The 21126-nt window shown below is 45.3% G+C and overlaps 1 protein-coding gene across 15 annotated transcripts in view; it reads left to right on the forward strand.

The window, feature by feature from the left end:
* Window positions 1-21126, forward strand: part of cacna1c (calcium channel, voltage-dependent, L type, alpha 1C subunit) — a 144585-nt gene that overhangs the window by 44956 nt on the left and 78503 nt on the right. For all 15 annotated transcript variants that reach the window (XM_078100273.1, XM_078100275.1, XM_078100272.1 and 12 more), the window contains exons 2-3: window positions 1747-2161; window positions 7434-7539. In XM_078100273.1, coding sequence (XP_077956399.1) covers window positions 1747-2161; window positions 7434-7539 — 521 coding nt within the window. The remainder of the gene's footprint in view (window positions 1-1746; window positions 2162-7433; window positions 7540-21126) is intronic.

Here is a 21126-nt window from a genome sequence, read left to right on the forward strand (position 1 = left end):
TCTGAAGCGAGAGGAATGTGATTTCAGCTGATTTTGTACCGTGTAACCGTACGAAGTCTCAGTCGTCTCCTCTCTTTAACCCCTGCGCATCTCTTTTTACTTTCTCGGTCTCTTCTTCTCTCTCCTCATCTTTGGTTGGATTCTCTTTAAAAGGGTCTTTTAAAGTCTCGCATTCTTTTTCCCGCAACAGTAGCATTGCATAGATGAATATAGATAAATATAATATTAGGTTAGAATCAAGCCGGGAAGATGCTATGCAATTTATGCATTCATCTATTAAATTGTGTCCGTTCATATGATGACCTTTCGTTTTGAAGAATATCCTCCCGCCAGAGATGTATGAAGATACATTTATTGTGTCGGGCCGCTGCTGAACGATGCTCGTGCGTATGCAGTGACAGATACAACTACATATTGGTGGGATCCTGGTTCGGATGTCAGAGGGAAGGAGGGGCCCAGAGGACATTATAACTGTCTTTAATCTGGCTGAGCATACAATATGGATAATCCGCTCTCTCTTACTTACAATTTCTGACAATTTGACGGGTGAAACAAGTATGTAATCTCCCTGAGATTATTGAAATCTCCCGTCTCTCATTTGTCTCTCAGACTCCTCTTTTTTCTTTTCCACTCACACTTTGTACCTTTGCGCGTAGTTTTTCCAACGAGGGCCGCCGTCATTACACCTAACTCTTTAAAACAGACGTGAGCAATTATTCGACCGGTCGAAACAAACATTGCCACCCTCGCTACTCAGCACCGGATTAACCGGTTGGTTTCATTCATTTTGTCAATGCACACAATTCCATATCGACGCACGCCGTCTCAGCTGTCGCTGTGGGAAGCCGGCGGTCCTCGTGCAGCAGTGGCAGCCTCCCCGCTCTGATCCAAACTCCTGCTCCTGACTCACTTCCACCTCGTCACGTTCTCCGGGCCCACGCCTGCCAACCGCCCCCCCTGTTTCTGAAATAGCGGCACGGTTCAGCACTCGGTTGGGTTCTCCCCATAGTGCAGATGTGTGCGGTGAAATAAGGCTAAACGCTGATAGAACAAAGCAGAATAATATCTAAACTCCCAATGTTATTAAACGTGGATAAACCTGGCACACCCAAGATACTAGTAGTTAGCCTAGAGCGGACGCCAAAACCTAACTCCCCGCTGACGTGTCGTCAAATAAACCCCAGCGGACATTTTGACTTCAGCAGCATTTCCAATAGTGTGGTTATTGACAAATGTGGTTATTGACACACATTAACCTTACAGATTAAACATGTTAAGACCAGTCTTAAGTAACTGATCTCATGAGGATATTGGCTTTTTGTGCATTACAAGGTCGTACGGCAAATTTTGTGGGATAAAACGATCATTATGTAATGTAGTAAAGCACGCAGAATGATCCCAACACCAGCCAGTAGATGCCGGTCTGATGAGTGTGTGTGTGTGTGTGTGTTGACACAAAGGGAATCTGGATTACATCACCTACACAATATGCTGAGGGACTAAACAGCACACAGTTGCTCCTGCTTGTCGGATGGGAGCATGTCTTAGTATATTCCACAGGGAGGGACGTCAGTGTCACTCAACAGTCCAAACGACCTTGAAGCCTCCAAAGCCGACGACTCTAGAACAACCGAATCCTTCACTGGCCGTGACTACAGAGTTTACCCACAGTTTACCTGTTTGCTAACTTTCTTTCTCTTCTGTTTATCCTCCCCCCCTTCCATCCCCCTCCCTTCCTCCCGTCAGGCTCCGACTACTCTCCCCCTCCACCCCTTCCTCCCCCGGCCCTCACCAACGAACTCAGTGGCGTGGGTGACCACGGCGGGGGAGGGGGCGGGGCCAACCACGGGGTGGGCGTGGTGGGCCTGGCCCCGGAGCACATCGCCACGCCGGGGGCCGCCCTGAGCTGGCAGGCGGCCATCGACGCCGCGCGGCAGGCGAAGATAATGGGCAACCCCGCGTCGGGCGGAGGGGCGGGGCTCGGGACGGGAGGGGGCGGGCCCATCTCCACGGCCAGCTCCACGCAAAGGAAGAGACAGCACTACAGCTCCAAGCCCAAGAAACAGACGACGACGACGGCCACCAGGCCGCCACGGGCCCTGCTGTGCCTCACACTCAAGAACCCCATCCGCAGGGCCTGCATCAGCATCGTCGAGTGGAAGTATCCTTTGGCAAACCAAGTGTGTGTGTGTGTGTGTGTGTGGGAGGGGGGTTTGCCCGGGGACGCGCTTCACTCTGATCTTCTAAATGTTTCTACCCGGGGTTGCCCCGAATGGAAAGCTGTTTCCGAATCTATTCTCTCAAGCTCTCCTGGTTCTCTGAGTCACGTTTTAAATCAAGTTGCCTTCTTCTATTATGCGCTACCTTTTAATTAACCAGGAGACAGTTGCATTGATATTCATGAAGGACGTCCTGGCCAAGACACAATTAACAACGTGGCACAAAAAGACAATACACATAAAGTCGTAGAATTTAACTGCTCAAACATTCAGTATTACTGTACGGTTCAGTACTGTTTACTGGTTTGCAAAAAACAAAGAAATGCACAGTTGCAGCATGGATAAGAGTAGAAGAAGAAGAAGGATGACAAGAAAAGAGAACAGGACACAAACATGTTTGGAATGCGCATCTCACGTCCTCTGTCCTCTCTTCTAAACCGTACTCTTTTTTTTTTTAAAGTCAATCTGTCGCCTTTCATGCATCTCAGTGTGATTCTTTGCTCTCTATTCACTCGTCCTAATCCTTTCTCCCCTTCCTCTGTCTGCCCCTCTCTCTCTCTCTCTCTCTCTCTCTCTCTCTCCCCCTCTTTCATCTCACAGCCTTTTCTCACAGGGGGATGAAACAAATTGTGTCATTTTCTTCCCTCGTTCACACCTCTCCCATCTCCCGTCTTTCCCCCTAGCTCGTTCTAATTGCATTCATCCTCTCTCCCCCAGGTTCCCCCATCCCTTTCCTCCCCCCTTTGCTTCCTCCTCGTCTCCCTCGCTATTTTTTATTGCTCTCTCCCTCCCTCGTGCTCTGTCCATTCAAATCCCTTCATTCCTCCTGTTCCTCCACCCGTCCTTCCTTTCTACCCATCCTCTTCTTTTTTTTTTCTAAGCTGCTGAACATAATGACTTGCTTTTCGCTCGGGGTGAGACGGAGGGAGAAACACAGCAACGGTCAGTGTCACAGTCAAAGAGACTGATAATAGGAGAGGGTTCTCATGAGCTTCGGCTTGGCAGAAGCACAGACGCACATGGCGCTGAGCGGTAGACAAGTAGAGGGAGAGAGGGGGCGAGAGGGGCCGGGGTGTGGGCAGGACATGGACGTCGACAGGGGAGATGATTGAGCGGATTAGCCGAGGTGGGAGGGAGGGAGGGAGCGAGGGGAGGGATGGGGAAGGTAAACAAGAGAAATGACAGTGCAGGAGGAGGAATGGAAAGAGAGTGGAAAGCAGAGCGAGTTGGAGAGGGAGGAAGACGAGTAGACGGCAGTTTTGATGTGAAGAGCCACACTCTTGAGTCCACAGTGGGGTGCATCTGTTGATGCATCGCACTCCAAAACAAAACGACTCCAGATTTCCCGTTGGCACAGCCCGGCCTTTTAAAGTTTGAATGTGCTCTGTGTGGTAAAGCAATGGATGCTGGCAAAGTATCACCTTGTGTTTTCACTAACATCCAAACTAAATGCATGTACTATGGTGTTAATGTGAAAACATGCGTAAACCCTCAGGGTCACTAAGCCTATCTCAACCAATGACGGCTGAGCGTTCCGACCATTACCCACCATTCCCTGCATCATTCAGTTAAACAGCTCTGAAGGGTTGGGAGGTTGAGAGAGAGAGGGCGAGAGAAAGGTGAGGGATGCAGATGAGTCGGGGGGAAAGACGAGAGCGTCACCAGGATGGAACCAAAACATTAGCATGATCGGAGCAAGTTTTGCCCTTAAAAAAGATCCACGTCAAACTGTCAGCTCGTCCGTCTCACCATTCTACTTTGGTCCGTCCGCTGTGGGCTGGTTTAGAAGCAGCCCGCGTTTGAACAGCGGCGACTGCGCGCTGTACTGTATGCACGTGTACAGCGTTCATGTGTTGCTTCTATAGGGTTTATGGGGGCGTATGTGTGTGTGTGTGCGTGTGTGGGTGTGCGCGCGTGCACATGTGTTTGACCTTTATTCCGCGAGTATCTCCGTCTCTAGAGGCGGCAGATCCGAAATCTTCCTCTCTCCCTCCTCTGTTACCATGACAACAGCTGCGGCTCTCAACAGGTCGATGGGGCCCCTCTGAGCTCATGCATGCACCGAAACACACACTTAAATCAGAGAGCACACACAGATACACTTTGGCAGAACGCACACAGACACGTAAACACGCAAACACACACAAAGACAAAGACACAGCGCACTTGCATGCTGTGTAATTATAGTATTCAAGCATTACCTGCATTACCTGAGAGACAAGAAGAGTGCAAAGGCTAACTACCACGTTCTCTATCGAAAATCACACCGAGTGGTCATTCAAAAAATGTCTTTGAGTGAATTTACTCACACACACACACACTGACACACACGCTTAGGCTTAGAAATTGAATCCGGTCAAATGAGGGGTTACACTATTTTTCTGAATTTACACACTCAATCAGAAAAAACTGATAAATATTCTGGGCATAACACAGGGGAGTGCTGAGGCCGCTCTCCCGGATAATATCAGCATATCCCCGGTTTCTCATACCAACTTTGTCGAAATAGGAGACTATCCGTGTAATTGTGAGCCGCATGTGGAGGTTAATGTCAGGCAACTGTATTTTAGAGAAACACACGCCTGGCGGCGTGTCCGTGGATGCAAATCCTAATGGGACAATTGGTTTTAGTTCGGTAAGATGCTGAATGTCTATTTTATATTCTGCTTTCAGTTGTATTCTGTTATTTCTGTTTTTCTAGAGCCGTCAGTTTCAATCACCATCCTCAGGTCGTGGCAGCATTTTCAGCATCAACAATCTTTTTATTGATTGCATTGACAGTAGACTTGGAACTTTTCAATTCTTCTCTCCGTCTTTCATGCATTCTCCCCAGTGTTGTTTCGTTCTCAACAGCACCGCAGAGTAGATTTATTATCATGTTGATGGAAGCGGACCGCAAGTTTTTTTTTTTTAATTATGGGTCAGGAACCCGGAGAGAGCAACAGGCCTGTTTTGCCGCGGGTCCCTGTGTGTCCAGAGGGTGTCTTAATGGGCCCCCGTCACAAGGATGACTGATGAACTTGGATGCATTTTGGTCCCTAGTGTAATGATCTTTTGGCCGTTGTTTTTCAAGTCAATCCTTAATCCAAACATGAACTGAGTATTAGGTCTTCCGTAAAAAAACGTTTTTCTTCCCCTCTTCTGGAGGGACCACACACAGCAACGTGACTGTAGGTGGTGCAAGTTTGTTAGCGTTGTTAAGTTTACTTCTTATTTTGACTGAAGCTTTGTAGTTTATTTGTCGTCATAGTTCTGTGTCTCCTCGTTCATACTAACCGTACGTCCAATTTCCAAATAATAACCAGCACCACAATCCTCAGAAACATCACGTCAAATGTCACCATGGATACATTGTAATGCCCTTGAAGATATGGATCAATGTTCTTCCCATTGGATCACTTTCTCAAGTAGTGCTTCTAACTCCATTGTTTTAGTCTTGACAGGATGTAGTCGGTTTCACTACACCCACATCCAGCGCCCTCCAACTTTGGTAAAGTCTCCCCAAAAGGATCCGTCGTTCCTTCCCACCTCTAAAAACTACATCTCTCTCCTGTGTCTTGTGTTGTCCAGAAAGTTTTCAATTCAGTGAAGCAAAATCCTGCATTCACGGTGTGGCGTTGAACACGACTGCCAGGTAACCGTAATATATAAAGTTTGCTTCTGACGTGTCTTCCGGATCAGGAGTTCCTAACTGCATGTCAAGTTAGAAGACTAACTTGACATGCTGGGAAAATGGACAAGGGAGAAAGTGAGGAAGAAAAGAAGGAAAGAAGAAAGCAGAAGAGCTAAAGGAGGTGACAGCAGTGGCAGTTAGTAATTGTGTTGACGAAAACCAGACCTCCTTTATCTCTCCCTCCCTCTCTCTCCTTCTCTCCATTCTTTCTCACTTTTACTCTCCCCCTCTCCCTCCGAGCGAGGCCAAAAATAATGAGGTCGCTCCCCTCTCAAGGACCGTTCCTCTCCCTCTCTCTCTCTCTCATTCCACCTCCCCTCCTTCCCTGTCCACATCCCGTCTTCCACGCGACAGGCCTGCTCCTCGACACACCCGTATTAGGGCATGCACTGTCTCTCCGACCCCCCCCGATCCCCCCGTTGCACACACAAAGAGCTTCCTAAGTGACCCAATATGTCTTATTGTTAAAGCAAAGGCAAACTCAACAGCTTTGATCTCTCCTCTAGTGTACACTGCTAGTGCAGTCTGCTGTGTGTGTCTGTGTGCGTGTGTGTGTGTACACCTCTGCTTATGTAAGGGTGTATTAGCTTGTTTAAAAATACCTCCTGGTTGAACTAACAGGTCTCATGTGAAGACTCTTCTCTATTTGGGAAGGTGGTATTTCGTGCTGTCTGCCATAAGGTTTTTCCTGGATCATTGTTCTCACCAGGACGGGCAAAGTCCTCCCATTCACCTGAATCATGTTTTAACCCCCCCGGGCGGGCGGGGGAGGGAGGGAGGGAGGGGGGGGGGGTGTGGCGGGGGAGAATGCAGACCAGACCGGCGCCGTACTTTCCAACCGAAACCCCGTGGGATTACGAGACGTCCAGCGTCACGCAGTCCCCTGGTGTCGATGGGCCATTAAGTGACCCCCCTCCCACAACCCCCCCAACACAACCCTGCTACGCCTGATTTAGGTGTGAATGCAGCCAGACTGAGCGTGAATGATAGATGAGGTCTGCCTTCCAGAGAAGGACGTGGAGTAGGATCCTACTAACGTTCAATAAATATATATATATATATATATATATATATATATATATATATATATATCCTGGGGGACTCGTCGCTCCTCAAGGACCTGCCGTTCCCTGATGCAGGTTGGGTGCAGCCTGCACTGATGCTGAGGCGTGACCTCCCTATTCCAGAATAGAAGGTCCCTCCTGGCCTGAACAAAGTGGAATGTTTCCATTTCCAAATGGGAGAGTTACGTCAACACAAGACTGGGCCGGACTAGGGTTATTGTACTGAGACATGGGACACTTCAAATATTCTTTTTTTGTGTGTGCGCGTAAGTATGCTATTTGGTAATGTCTTTATTTATTTTTAAATAATCAATGTTTTCTCCCCCCGGCAGATACTGCTGGTTGTCCCATCATATCATTTTAAAGTGCTCACAATAAATAAAGACATGATGAATTATCTCCACGGGCTAAATGTCGCTGTACTTCCTGTTATGTGTACTGTCTTCCGCTGTGTGTATTCTTTAACCGTCCTCTCAGACCATTCGAGATCATCATCCTGATGACCATTTTTGCCAACTGTGTGGCCTTAGCCGTCTACATCCCGTTCCCGGAGGACGACTCAAACGCCACCAACTCCAACCTGGTGAGTGATCTGAAATAATGAAACCCTTTAACAGCTACTAACTTCACTCACTTGCTGGTCAGTCCACCTGTAGCTGGTTTAAGTAGCTTGCTTTGGCCTGTTGGAACACAGGATTCTCTGGTTTTTGCTCTGTTTCTTTGCCATGCGGATTATCGTGACTGACTTTTCGTTAGGCGCGCGGTTGATTTCTGTAACATTTCATCAGAAGACTTTTCTGTTAATTAGCAATACTGAGCAGCGTGTCATTAACACACATCCAACTGATTCGGCTGAGTGTGTGTGAGTTGCTGCCGTGTGAACACGAGGCAGGAAAGGCGGATACTTTATTCCACCGTGAGGAGTTCCTGAAGGTGAAAGGTGTGGGGAGTGAAAGGAGAGCACAGACAAATAGTTGTGAGTGGGAGGGAACAAGGAAAATTGAATTAGCAGTAGCAGTGAATGTCTATTGTTTGAATTAATATGCTCTTTGAACGTCATTCCCTCTTTTGTTGGTTTTTTGCATGCAGCAAAGTTGTTGGTTATAATGAACATTGAGAGTTTGAGGATCTGACCCACTGGACAGATCACAGGGCTTTAAATCAGCACGATAAGCTATTTCTGCGTGTTTTTAAGTCAGTGTGTTTGTGTCAGCTCGCAGATATTTGCCAGTGTATTAGTGTGAGAAGGACACTAATCCCTCTGAGGCCGTGGAACATCTGTCTCTCTTCCTTTCTAAGAAATGACTCGGACACATTTTCTTCTTTTTGATAGCTCGTGCTGTACTGTGCTTTTTTAGATTTCCTTTTGCTTCATGTGACTCTTGCTGTTAACCTCTGCTTCTGAAAAGTGGAGCCAATGTGACCACGGCCTGGACCTTGCATGGTCTCTGGAATTGAATGACTTTGTGGTCGCATTAAGTCGCATTGAGTCGCTTTTGCCTCAGAGGGCTTTACAATAAAAAAACAAGATGGCGACCTCCAAAAGGCAAAATGTCATAAATGAGCTTTACTGTCAGTTCTGGATAATGAAGGATGTCAGAAGATCCAGCGGCCCAGCATGATTTAACCAAAGGAATGTGAGGGACATTGCTGATAAAGTCGCGGTGGACTTAATGGAGATGAGCAAAGCGATGCAATGGGCCTTCATTTGCTTCAGAAGGTACGTACCCTTCTGATCCTCCTTGAATGGTTTAGTGTCGGAGCAGGTATGAGTCAGTAGAAGAGCAAATAGGACGGCAGCTGCTTTCATCTTCTCTGCCTCAGATCAAGTGTTGGCGATCACATGAAACTCACTGATTAAATGTTTTCAGGCGGATAACAGTAAGTCGTCCGTCTCCTGATATCCATCATCACAATGAGGAGAGCTTCGATGCCTTTGATTTAGCCCTTTTCCTTTACTGCATACAGCATGAAGCGTTAAGCGCACGATAAGTTTGGCTTTGCATGTGTTGAGGTATTCCATCCTTGCAGGGTTATGTATCCCCCGACCGGTGACCCTCCGAATGGCTCCCCAGTGGACGGAAAGAGAGACACACACACACACATGCGGACACAGGCACACGCTGAACCTACTCACCACCACAGCTGTGGTCGATTAGTTTTATGACCTTCTGACAGACAGGAAGCAGCGTGCTGATGGACTAAAGGCTTAAATACATGTTTGAACCCTCTATCAGCGTGTGTTTGTGTTCATTTGTTACTTTTTTGTGTCCAGGCACCTAAAGGAAAACCTGACAAAGAGCAATATCCGTGTATAATATTTAAACGTCTTCAGCTTGCCGTCGAGCAGCACATTCACCGAGTGATGCTTTTATTGTCACCCAAATAACACAAACAGTAACCAATCAAGGCTCTTGTGTACTGAAAGGTAAAAAAAAACTGTTCTTTGTCCCATGAGTCTGACAAGGTAATACGGCGAGCATTTTCCAAATGCTCTTTTGGGCTTCTCTTTTCAGGTTGCTAAAATATTTTAGCAGTACAACGCTTTGGTTTGTTTCTTTTTCTTCATACTAAAACAGAGTCGACAGCCATCTGGAATAGGCGACACTCTGACTGTAGATTAGCAACCTCGTGCAACACCGCTGCAAAGAAATCCAAACGAAATCCCCCTTTGTGTAAGTTTACTTTGTGTTATGCATTCACTTTAACTTTTTGCCTTACTCAGTTCTTGTATATTGTTGGTGAGTAGACCCCCAAAAACCCCAGAATCCATCTCACATCCCACTTGCGTATTTACTTGTGTCACAAGTATTTATGTCATTTAAGATAATGCATTTATCAAGAGTTGTCCCTGATGGCTGTTAGGCTCTAAAAGACACAACTGACTCGTCATGCACAAGAATGCAACCTCATTGTTCTTTCCAGCTACTCGGGTGAACATTGTCTTCAAGCCATTCCGAGTTGTTCCTTGCAGCGTTGTTACCTCTGCATTCCACTCTGCAACAAACTGTGAGGTAACCCTCATTAAACCGAATGCGAGTCGGAGCCGCGGGAGGCCTCCAAACAGTCCCTGCATCAAAGCTCTTCTCACATTGTTGTGTCACCCCTCCCCCCTTATTAAGTATCGTTGTCTTTGGTTTCTTTCTTGCCATGCGGGGTGAGAAAATGCTTAGCCCCTCGTGGTTTTGTGTGCTCGCCCACGTAGCTTTTATTTCTTTTCTTTTCTCTGCCGTTTTTTTCAAAAACGTTTGTAAGTAAACTACAGGTTTATGCAAAGTTTGACCTTTTAGTGGGGCATAAGCCTAAAACTGCTGCATCATGACTGTGGCTCAGTATCCCGTTGATGCCCTTTATATCTACCCCTACCCTAAGTGCGGTTAAGCTTTGGAATCAATGCGGCACCCCCTCACTACATTTGCACAGGTCTTTCTTATGTAATACCAGAGATCTGTTGTACCGCTTCCAGAGCATGGTTTCTATTTCCGTCGTCATCCCATAATGTGCCGCTCAGTCTCCTTGACGACATGCCCAATAATAGCAGCGGGAGAGGTTGTCATGGATATGGTAACCGTAGTGATGCTCCCCATCTGTCCTTGGTTACAGAGGAAAGATGGATAGGAACCAAAGTTGGGGAGAGTTTTTTCTCCCAGGCAGGAAATGCATGTTGTACTTTGGCTACTTCAGCTCAGGTAAAAAAAAAGGTAAAATTCAAACTACATTGTGGAGCTATAGAGTAAAAAAAAACCTTCCCTGCCTGTGGCTGATCTATTTCTCCTCTAAACTGTTTCTGTTTCTCTCCCTCTTTTCCCCCCAAATCACCTTCTCCCTCTTTCACCCCCTACTGAACATTCCTGCTTCTAATCAGATCAATACGGATAATTTCATACCACAAACCAGGCAATTAGCTAATCAATACCCCTGTCGAAGCACAAAAACACACACGTGCAAAGAAGCGCACACTTTTTGACGCTAAGTCCTGTAAGCAAAGATGAGACCTAAAAGGATTCAGCGATTGAGGTTGGAGCAGAGGTGTCAAAAGTATTCACATTCATTACTCAAGTAGAAGTACAGATACTAGGGTTTAAAAAGACTCCTGTGGAAGTTGAAGTACCGACTAAAGCTTTTTACTTAAGTAAAAGTATAAAAATGCGAGTGTCTATTTTGTGTAGTCAGACTAAGCGTGACATGTTTTACACCACAACCACACCGACCAGCATCAGAGCGGAGGTCGGCGTGGTCATTTGGACGCTTGGCAGTAGCCGGCGGTCTACTCTGCCTCCTCTATGTGGTGGATGCTTTCCTTCCGTACATAGCCAAGTGGTTTTAGCTGCCAAAGGTTAACGAGAGCGATTTACAGCTGATACCGACACACTTTTGCCTCCTTAATAATTGATTGTACTCCAAGGGATGATGGGACTTGTACATTTTCTAGTATCCATCCCCCGATGGGTGCTTTTCAACCACCTTGCTGGGGAGCAGCTTGGAGTGGTCCTTTGCTCTTTTCTGTGTATGTGTTGCTAAAAATCATTTTAGCTTGGCTGTCACGGTGGATTAGGTTCATTGTTTGTTTACCTCCTATTACCAACATATCATCTCCAATGTTGTCTGCCGTTTGATCTTTAGTCCCCACAAGTCCTCCTCCTCCTCCTCGCTGTCCATTCTGCTGTTGAGGATCAAGTTAACAGGCCGTTCCTCTGCTGGTTGCTAGGAGTGTCTATTTATAGACGGAGAGGAACGATCAGCATCTGTCTGTACGTTCACTTATCTAAACAGCGTTGGTCTGTGTTTTCTGGTGGTGATGGTGGATGTGTGTGGATGTGTGTGTTTTTTTTGTGTGTGCGTTTGCACCTCTGAATAGTCACAGTGGAATGCAACTGCTCCGGCTGCATCCAGATAAGGATGTAGATGCGTGTGTGTGTGTGTGTGTGTGTGTGTGTGTGTGTGTGTGCGTGTGTGTCTGTATTTGTGTGCATTTGGAATTTTATGAATTTATTATGACGTTTACCCATAGGATGTGAGAGTGTGTGTGTGTGTGTGTGTGTGTATGTGTGTGTGTGTGTGTGTGTGTGTGTGTGTGTATACAGTATTCAAACAGACGGAGATGCTGTATCTTATCTGGTCTTATACACATTAGCAGGGCCTTGCACACAGATGGGAAACTTGAAATCCCTTGCAAGTTTTCTGCAGTACAACAAGTTCCAACCGTGCGGAAGCCTGGGGAGTCATTATTTGGAATATTATAAATGCTGTTCCCTTTTTGGCTCCCAGAGGAAGCAAGGAATACCCTAGCTGCCATTTCTGTTAGAGACATGGGTGCTTTCCAACTCCAACTCCAGAGTTACTACTGCAGAGTGCTGTTTGGTTTCAGCTTTATTTGTTCCACATTTTGGAGCCATTGTGCTAATTCCCAGTGTAACTGAAAATGAACCTTGAACATGGGATGTTTATCCACTTTCTTTTCTTATTCAAGCATCGTATTGCTGACTTTTATTATTTGTTTTATGTCACAAATATGAAATGGAAATCAGGAAAACCATTGGATTAATTAAATATATTTGAATTGAATAGCATTGGGTAGGTTGTTTTTGTTCTCCATATATTGCTATTGGTAATGTTCATGAGCTAATGGCTATAAAGCCAAATAGGCATAGCATGCTACAGGACATATAAAGCCACCATTGTACAATAGAACTGAATTGTGTATTCATTGAGGAGATTTTTAGCCACTCTATCAAATATTGAATATAAATTACAATAAAAATATGTAATTCTCCAGCATCTATAGTGTCCCTGTCTGGGAGACCATCAATGGCACCGCTGCTACAGTTAACATCTGCAATACGGCTAAAGCGTGACGCTCTGCTAACTGCTTTAGTGTTATCAGTGTATCGGTTTGAATTGAAAATACATAATAGGCTTAAAATGTTGATATTCTTAGTCAATCTCTTCCTCCTTCTCTTCTCTTCCTCGCTCTTCTCCCCCACTTCTAATAAAAGTGAAAGATAAAAGCTCTGGCACCACAATTATTACAATGCCCTTTGCTCCCTTCCTTTTTTTAAATGCCCCATTTCGGTGATGAAGAGGGAGATTACCACACAAACATCACGACCTCTTGCTCTTTGTTCTCCGTAAAAAAAGACACATGGGAAAAGTGTCAAAATAGAATATAATATAAATATATATATATATATATATATATATATATATATATATATATATATATATATATATATATATATATATATATATATTTTAACTATACAATAACAAGGTGTCCCTAACTATATATACATTAATTATAAAAGCGTGTTAGGAGGTGATGACAATACACAGACCTGGTATCTATGTTTGGGAAGTCTCGTATCAGCAGGTGAAGTTGATGCCACATTGGTAATCAGCGCTGCAGTTATTTGGCATGCACGTCCCGTTAAATCGGGTCAAAACGAGCCTTATGAAACAAAATAAATTGTCCTTAATTCAGACACCAAGGAAATAATCAGGGACATTGGATAACTGCCTAAAAGAGGCTCCTAACGCTCAGGTGAATTTTTGATCGTTCGTGTAAAGAGGTAAAAGCAAGTGAGACAAAGGCAGAGAGGGAGAGAAGGAAGAGAGAGAGAGAGAGAGAGGGGGAGGGATATTTTTATTCAGCTAAAAGTGTCCTCTGCTTCACATCGACCCACATTACAGCTCCCACGGAGTGAACAGGAAGGGAGCGAGATGATGTCTCTGTCCATCACTGAAACCCCCGAGTTCTCAGCGCAGGCTTGTCAGTCCTAATGTCCCCCCGTCTCCGATGGAAAGGTTCTCATCACAGTCGAGCTTAGTGGCTCCTCACGGCATGCTTCGTTTTTTTTATAATACAAATACAGTGATGGTTTAGTAGTCAATTTCAATTTCACAGGTGATTTTCAGTCAACGTTTTAAGTTTAAATTGAATAAACCACATAGGGGGTGGGGCATGGATTAGCAATTGACCCAACTGGACTGTTCGGGAGCAGTGGGCAGACACAGTGGTCCCGTTGGTTAAGGACAGAGACGAGTGTAACGATCCAGAGGAGACCGCCTCTCGCCGTGAATTTGTTTTTTTGTTTAACATTGAAAATTGTCGAATCGCTGTGTGGACAAAGTGGAATCTTCAGCTCCTTTTGCACAAATCTCTCCACACAAAATGGGTTGCTGCCATGGTGATGTCATATATATATATATATATATATATATATATATATGTATGTACATATACAGTATATATTTTGTATATGCATGTCGGGATTGTTAAAAATATTTGTAGCAACTCATTAGAAATCTCAACATTTATTATTAGTATAAATATATGTTTCCAGCTTTGCCATGAAAACACACACACACACACACACACACACACACACACACACACACACACACACACACTGATATACACAGATGGACTGTGGTTGACCTGCGTTTTTATTTTCTGTTTGTTATATTCTGCTTATTAAGTTTATCCATAACTAAACAAAAAAACAATACCCTTTTCCTCGCTTTGTCACCACAGGGTCAATGTTCTGCCACACGCACAGACAGGCATTGAATTGCGTATACAGCAAACATTAAAGCCATGGCAACAAAGGAAATGGAAGTGCACAGTAGATCTCCGGGCACATTAGGGTGGTAAACAGGTGTAACGTGTGCTTTGCGTGTGTGTACGTGTCTTCATCATTCCAGACTAATATTTGACCAGCCATTAAGGCCTGCTGTGACATCACCGGAGGCGCAAAGCAAGCGGCCCGCTGGCGGCTTTCATCCAAAAAGGCCTCCCATCAATCTCTGCTGAGCTTAACGCGAAACCTGTCACTGGATTTCCCTGGTGCTGCAAACTGAGAGCAGGTGCAACAGGAAAAAGCCGACGAGTCCATAATAGAGTTGAGGCGTCTTCTACTCTTTTCAACAGTCGCGTACAGTGTTGCGTTGCGGTCGATGCGACGGAGATCGAAGGACGGGACCAGAAGAAGGTGAAATCCCGTCCAGGGGCAGAAGCTTCGGCTCTCCTGCTCACTGAATTAAGAGGTGATGCTGTGTTGTGGCGTGTTCTGTCAGGGAGAGCTAGCTGTCATGTTGGTGTGGTATTTACTGACATTTAGCCATCTGCTCTGGGATCTAGCAGCCACGCGCACACACACACACACACACACACACACACTTCTCCCTTACCCTCCCTGTCTCCCGCTTATACACAGACAAACAAGGTGAGGTGGCTCACATCAGCGTACACATCCTCCATTGAAACCTGGTGATAAGCCAGTCACTGTGACGCAGAACAATATTGTGTGTGAGTGCATATTTAAGTGTCTACCTGCATGCATAATAATGTGTTTTGACTGAATCATCAAAGGGCAGGGTTCCCATAGAAACAGATGTTTCCGTTTCCTTCCGAGGTGCACATTTGACAGACTTTTTTCTCTCTGTAGGTTATGCCTTGGAGGTGCAACATATGGAAAGATGCTTTTTTTTAATCAAATGCAATAATATGGTGATTCTGCGTGAGAGTCTTACCCCATAATGATTATAATCGCTAAATCTATAACAACCACAAAGGACATGCACTTAAAGGCTTTTTAGCTCTGAGGTAATTAAGATGTGGATTCTGCGAAAGGCGCTCAATAGCGGGAAAGAAATTCCACATATTTTGTACGATCATCATGATAGGCCCACCTGACATGCAGTCAGCGTTTGTTTTATTATTGCGATGATTCCTATGGGAGCAACAGCGAGTTCACATGGAAGGACTGACGTCATTTAGCGTTTCCTTCTGGGGCCTGATGGTTCATTGTTGAGAGCTGATTGGTCCTGATCGTTACAGGTGCCCTGCTCATGTTGCAAAGTGCGGTTTCCACTCAGATCTGTTCACAGAAATGTGTTTGTCATGGGATCCGTAGGCGTGAAAATGCACCTGTTATTGTATGAACAGGAAGCAGCATGCGAGGGCTTCGGAAGGCTTGCACATGTTAGCCAGTTTCCCCGAGTGTTTGTTGAAAGGAAGTTGTGAAAACTTCCTTTCATGTGTGTTTACTTTTTTTTACACTAGACCGGAAGAGGGGGGGGGGATTCGTACCGGTCTGACCAACATCGGCCGGCTAAACCGGGAGCTTCGTGATCTTTGACCGAACCTTTTCCTCCTCCCCTACTTTTCTCTCTGTCCTGTCCTCCGGTTCTCTAGGACAACTGTCGAGAGTCTGTGCGTGTGTGCGTGTGTGTGTGTGTGTGTGTGTGTGTGTGTGTGCCTCTGCGGCCTCGTACCCTCGCTCTCCTGCAAGGTGACCCAGTTTCCCATGATCCAATGCGGCGTCTTCTGCCACGTTGTAGCCGTAGCAATGTTGCGAGGTCCTTTAATGCCCAGTGCGACTGCGCCGTAAATAACGGATGGAGTTCAAGTACCGTGAAAGTGTTATTAAGAAAGAGAAGCGGGGGGTAAAGGTGGAAGGGTGGAGAAAGTACTGCCCTCAAAGCTACAATCAATATATATTTGTCCCACCATCCTTTTCCTATAGAAAATACATCATATCCAGGAGGGAACAATAACCTTTTGATGCCACCAAGTTATGTAGAATACTCAGCGTGAAAATGATCTGCGGGAAACAAGCATGTAATGGGACACTGTGTCAAAGTGACCTTTTTGGATTTCGACAGTTTTATATTAGTGGCAAATCATGGCTTCATGTACAATATATCTAAAGATAAGTTATTGGTAAATAAGATAAATAGGTGAGAGCACTTGATCAGCTTTATTTGCTGTACAGTAAATGTAATTGTTCAATTCTGTTGGTAAATAAATGTCCATACCAGGTGATAAATAGTAAATCACTCAAGAGAAGGAGTAAGGTAAGTAAAATAAATATTCACCTCTTCATCTGCCTTTTGTATTCTAATACTTGTAATAGTGGCTTATGGATATTGGAGTTCAGTTTTTTTTCATTCTTCATTGAGTCAAATAACTAACACGGCAGGAAGGCATGTGTTTGTGTCTGTGTGAGTGTGTGTGAGTGCGCTTTTGTGACCATTTGTGCACCCTGTATAGTTAATCTCTGTTTCTGCTGACTGCAGCACACACCTGTCGAATAGCACTTTAGCTGATGCACACACGCACACACTCTCCGGAGCAGACACTTACACGCATTGACATGTCGAGGTGGTCGCCCATCACCTTTCTGCCTGAGCCGTCGGCCCACGAGCCGCCTCTGAGTTTGTACAGCAGCGGGTTCCAACACAAACGCTCTCTCTCTCTCTCTCCCATTGGCTGCTGTAAATAATATATTTCCCTTCATCTGAAAGGCTTTAAAGTGCCCACACATCCTTTAACTTCAAAGCAGGAAGTTAATGCAGGCTTGCGTACATTTTCTCAATAAAAGAAATCAAAGAAAAGGAGTACAGCGTGTAAGCAACGAGCCGTGCTTGCTCAACGGATGTGCGGGAGCAGCAAACACGGCGTAACCCTCACTTTTCCTGTAGTAAAGGTTCAAAGTGTTAATTGCACATGCACAAATCTGCAGAGGCAAGCTGTGCAACTGTAATGACGGTCTTGTTTCAAACCGGGAGGTTTACATGGGGGGGTCAAAGGTCGTAAAAGGTCTGCTTTGCTCTGACCCCGTCACTATCCTCCATGGACTGATTAATTGTGAATTCTCATTTTTACACATTTCAAACTCAGAGAGGTTCACGAATGGGAGACCCACCCTGTGGCTGTTGAAGAGGATCATCTCTCTGTTTAGCCTGCACAGTATATTGTGTAAATATTCATAATTATATACAAACAGTGCCCTGCGCGAGCACTGTTTGGAAGTTGAAATGTGAACAAATCTGAAAAGGGCCAAAATATTCCCTTGGAATTGGGGACTATCTGCACTATTTCTTGACAATTAATTAGACAACGTCATCGCCTCCTTTTTACAGCCGCTCTTCAGGGAGCCGGAGCTGCGATGTACATGTGCTGCGCACACAAACGCACTGCACACGCTGCACCTTCAAACACACACATTCACAGCACATGGTTCAGAAGGTTAGGCAGCGTGCGGCTCCACGTGTTAGCTATCAGACGTTTTCTATTAGTCTCACCAAGGCTGCTTAACAAGGACTTTGATGCGTGTGTGTGTGTGGGGGGGGGGAGGGGGAGGGGGAGGGGGGGTAGTTGAATAGATAATTGTGAGTTGGAGGGTGGAGACGTTGCGAAAAGTTTATCGCAACAGAACAAATGAAGTACTGTGCTTATCTCAAGAGACCTACTTCCCAAATGAACACAAGAATGATATTTATTTAATGAATATTAGGGCGTTATTTAAAGATACGTTTCCAGTTGGTCATCATCATGAGGCAGAACAATCTCAACCCAATCTGTAGACATTTATTTGTGTCTGTGTGAATTTGTGTTTGTGCGTGTCTGTCTGTTTGTAGATGCTTTTGTAATCGTTTTGTAGAATGTAGTTAACATCTGTTGTTGCTGCTGACTGCAGGAAAACACTTGTTGAATAGCACTTTAGCTGTCACACACACACACACACACACACACACACTCTGGAGAAGACACACGCAGGGGCATTACCTTTCTGCAAGAGGTGGTGTTGGGTTTCTACAGCTGTGACACACACACACACGCACACACACACACACACACACACACACACACACACACACACACACACACACACACACAGCAAATGCTTTCCCTCTCATTGGCTGTTATGAATTATATATTTGACCTAATCTGAGAGGCTTCAAAGTGCCCTTAACTTCAAAGGTTAACACGGGCGTTCGTACGTTGGCCCAATAGAATCACTTATTCCTGCCTTTTAGTTTTAAAGTACTACGTTGATGATGTCCGCCGCGCCGCGTCCGATGTACTGATCGTACACGCTGGGAGCTCAGCTGTGCCACCGCGTTGTCGTCCACGCGCTTACTTCCTGCGGGCCGTTTTAACGATGCGTCTCTCTCTCTGTGTTCTGACTGTGGTTATGAAGGGATACAGATTGTTTCAAAGCAACAACGACTTGACGGTCAGATTCAAGAACAAACTTTGAGTTGCCAGGCAACTCGAGGGCCCATATAAGGACATTTCTGTTTTTATGTTTGCTTTCAACTTTCTGTCTCTGTGACTTTTTCTTTTCTTCTCACACTCCCAGACTTCTTTTTTCCCTCCTCTCTGTCTTAGACTGCAGTCAGGTGTTACAAGATCTCTTTTTCCTCAGTCGCTCTCACACTGTTGTTTCTCCGCGTTTCCAATTTCTCACAATCTCTGAGTTATTCCGTTTGTCTTTGGTTGTCCTTTTTATGGAGCTGAGACTTACTCTCTTCCCCCGTGTTTCAACCGCCTCAAATTCAAAAATTCTGATTATCTCTTCACTATATTAGCGGCTATTTGCATTCAAGACACAATTCAGGTGATTAAGAAATTAATTGGTGTCTCTTAATCAAGTACTTGTTTTGATATTTCGGTAGTTTCAATTATGTATTTAACCCTCTGTACCCCGAGCAGTTTTGGCGTCTTTCATAGTTGAAGGGATGCTATAATGTAATCATGCAGTGTAACACAGTTATAATGCCATGAATCATAAAAAAATAAGAAGAAAAATGCTTGTTGGAGTTGAATTTCTTTTATAATACCTGTTACCACTGTTGTAAAACGTTGTACTCTGTAAGATTACAATTTATTATTATTTTTTACCCGTCTGAAATCTCTGGATTTAGAAATACTCTCTCTGGGCTGTTCTTCCTCTATCGGGACATACTTGACCTTGACCAACATAGATGCAACCTTTGGTTTTAGGCCGATAACAACCAGCATAAATATGTCTGATGATCTCTAATTTCTTTGCTCACCCGTATATGTATATCCCATTAAATCATATCCTTTTTGACATGGTTATGATAACCATATATGTATGTACAGCAACACAACTGTGTTTCCCGGCGGAAGTTTTGGAAGGAGATGATTTTCCTGCTAATTATACGGCCTCGGGGGGGGTGGGCGGGGGGGGGGGGGGGGGGTGAGATGCACATCGTCCCTTCTTTCCCGGCTCCTGTCTTTGCTTCTTATCTCTTTACTCCTCCTCCTCTTCCAGCTTCGCTCTCTCCGCGGATGCTCCCCGATCTAATTAAAACGCCATCTTCCGCTCACTTGTCGAGCCCCCCCACACCCTCCGATCAACTATTCCCCCCCCCCCCCCCCTCTGCCTTTCGTCTCTCTGTGCTCTGCTGCAGTGTAAATACGCTGTGTCACATTAAAAAAAGAAAACGTTATCCGCTGTGTCATGATTTGAAAGCTTGGCGACCGAACCGCCATGTTCGACAACTCCAAACATTAAGTGGTCATCGCTCTCATTCCCATTCTGTTGATCAACACCCAATTTAAACACACACACACAGACGGGCACAAACGCACACCACCACAGGCCAGTAAACACGTGCACAGAATAGGGTCAAAAGAAAAAGGCGAGTCAGATTGACCCCCCCTCCCCCCGGTGACGTTGCTGATATCTCATCGGTGGCTAATGAAAGGCGACGGATTGACAGCGTGAAGCAGCTCTCGGATTGGTGCGGAGCCGCGATGTAACCGTGTCTCTCATGCGTTGTCGAAATGAGTGTCGGAACTGTAATCTGACCCTGACCTTCAGTGACCTCGGAGTCAGATTTAATCATCAACTCTTAAGCAGGGTTGGATTTAAAGGCACTGCCAACCGCGTGAACACACACAGAGAAACATACAAAAGTACTTTTCTCAATCAACATCATTTATCATAAGCTTTCTTCACTAAAAGCTGTGGCCGCCTCGTCATCGCTACCCGGCTAACCGCTAGCTCTTTTCTTCCATCCCAGCGAAGCACGTTCTGACTGACGTTTCAGTACACAAACCTTTTCCCCAAAAAACGTAGACTGGAAGAGAAGAATAGACATGTTCTAATTGTGGCGTCATCTTTAAAATAAACCCGATTCATGTGTTCACACATGCTGTCTAACACTTTTATCTAATTCTGTCTCACAAATGTTTTTTTTGTCTCTCTTTCTCTCTCTCTCTCTCTGTCTCTCTGTTGCTACCTGGCAACGAGCTGGTTTCCTTGGTGATGGAGCTTAGTTGCCTCACATTTGCAGAGACGGGGGTGTGTATGTGACGAGTGGTACACACAAAAAGCATGCCACAAACGCA

Source organism: Gasterosteus aculeatus, chromosome 4 (assembly GCF_964276395.1).
Source record: "Gasterosteus aculeatus chromosome 4, fGasAcu3.hap1.1, whole genome shotgun sequence".
In the NCBI taxonomy this organism is placed as follows: Eukaryota; Metazoa; Chordata; class Actinopteri; order Perciformes; family Gasterosteidae; genus Gasterosteus; species Gasterosteus aculeatus.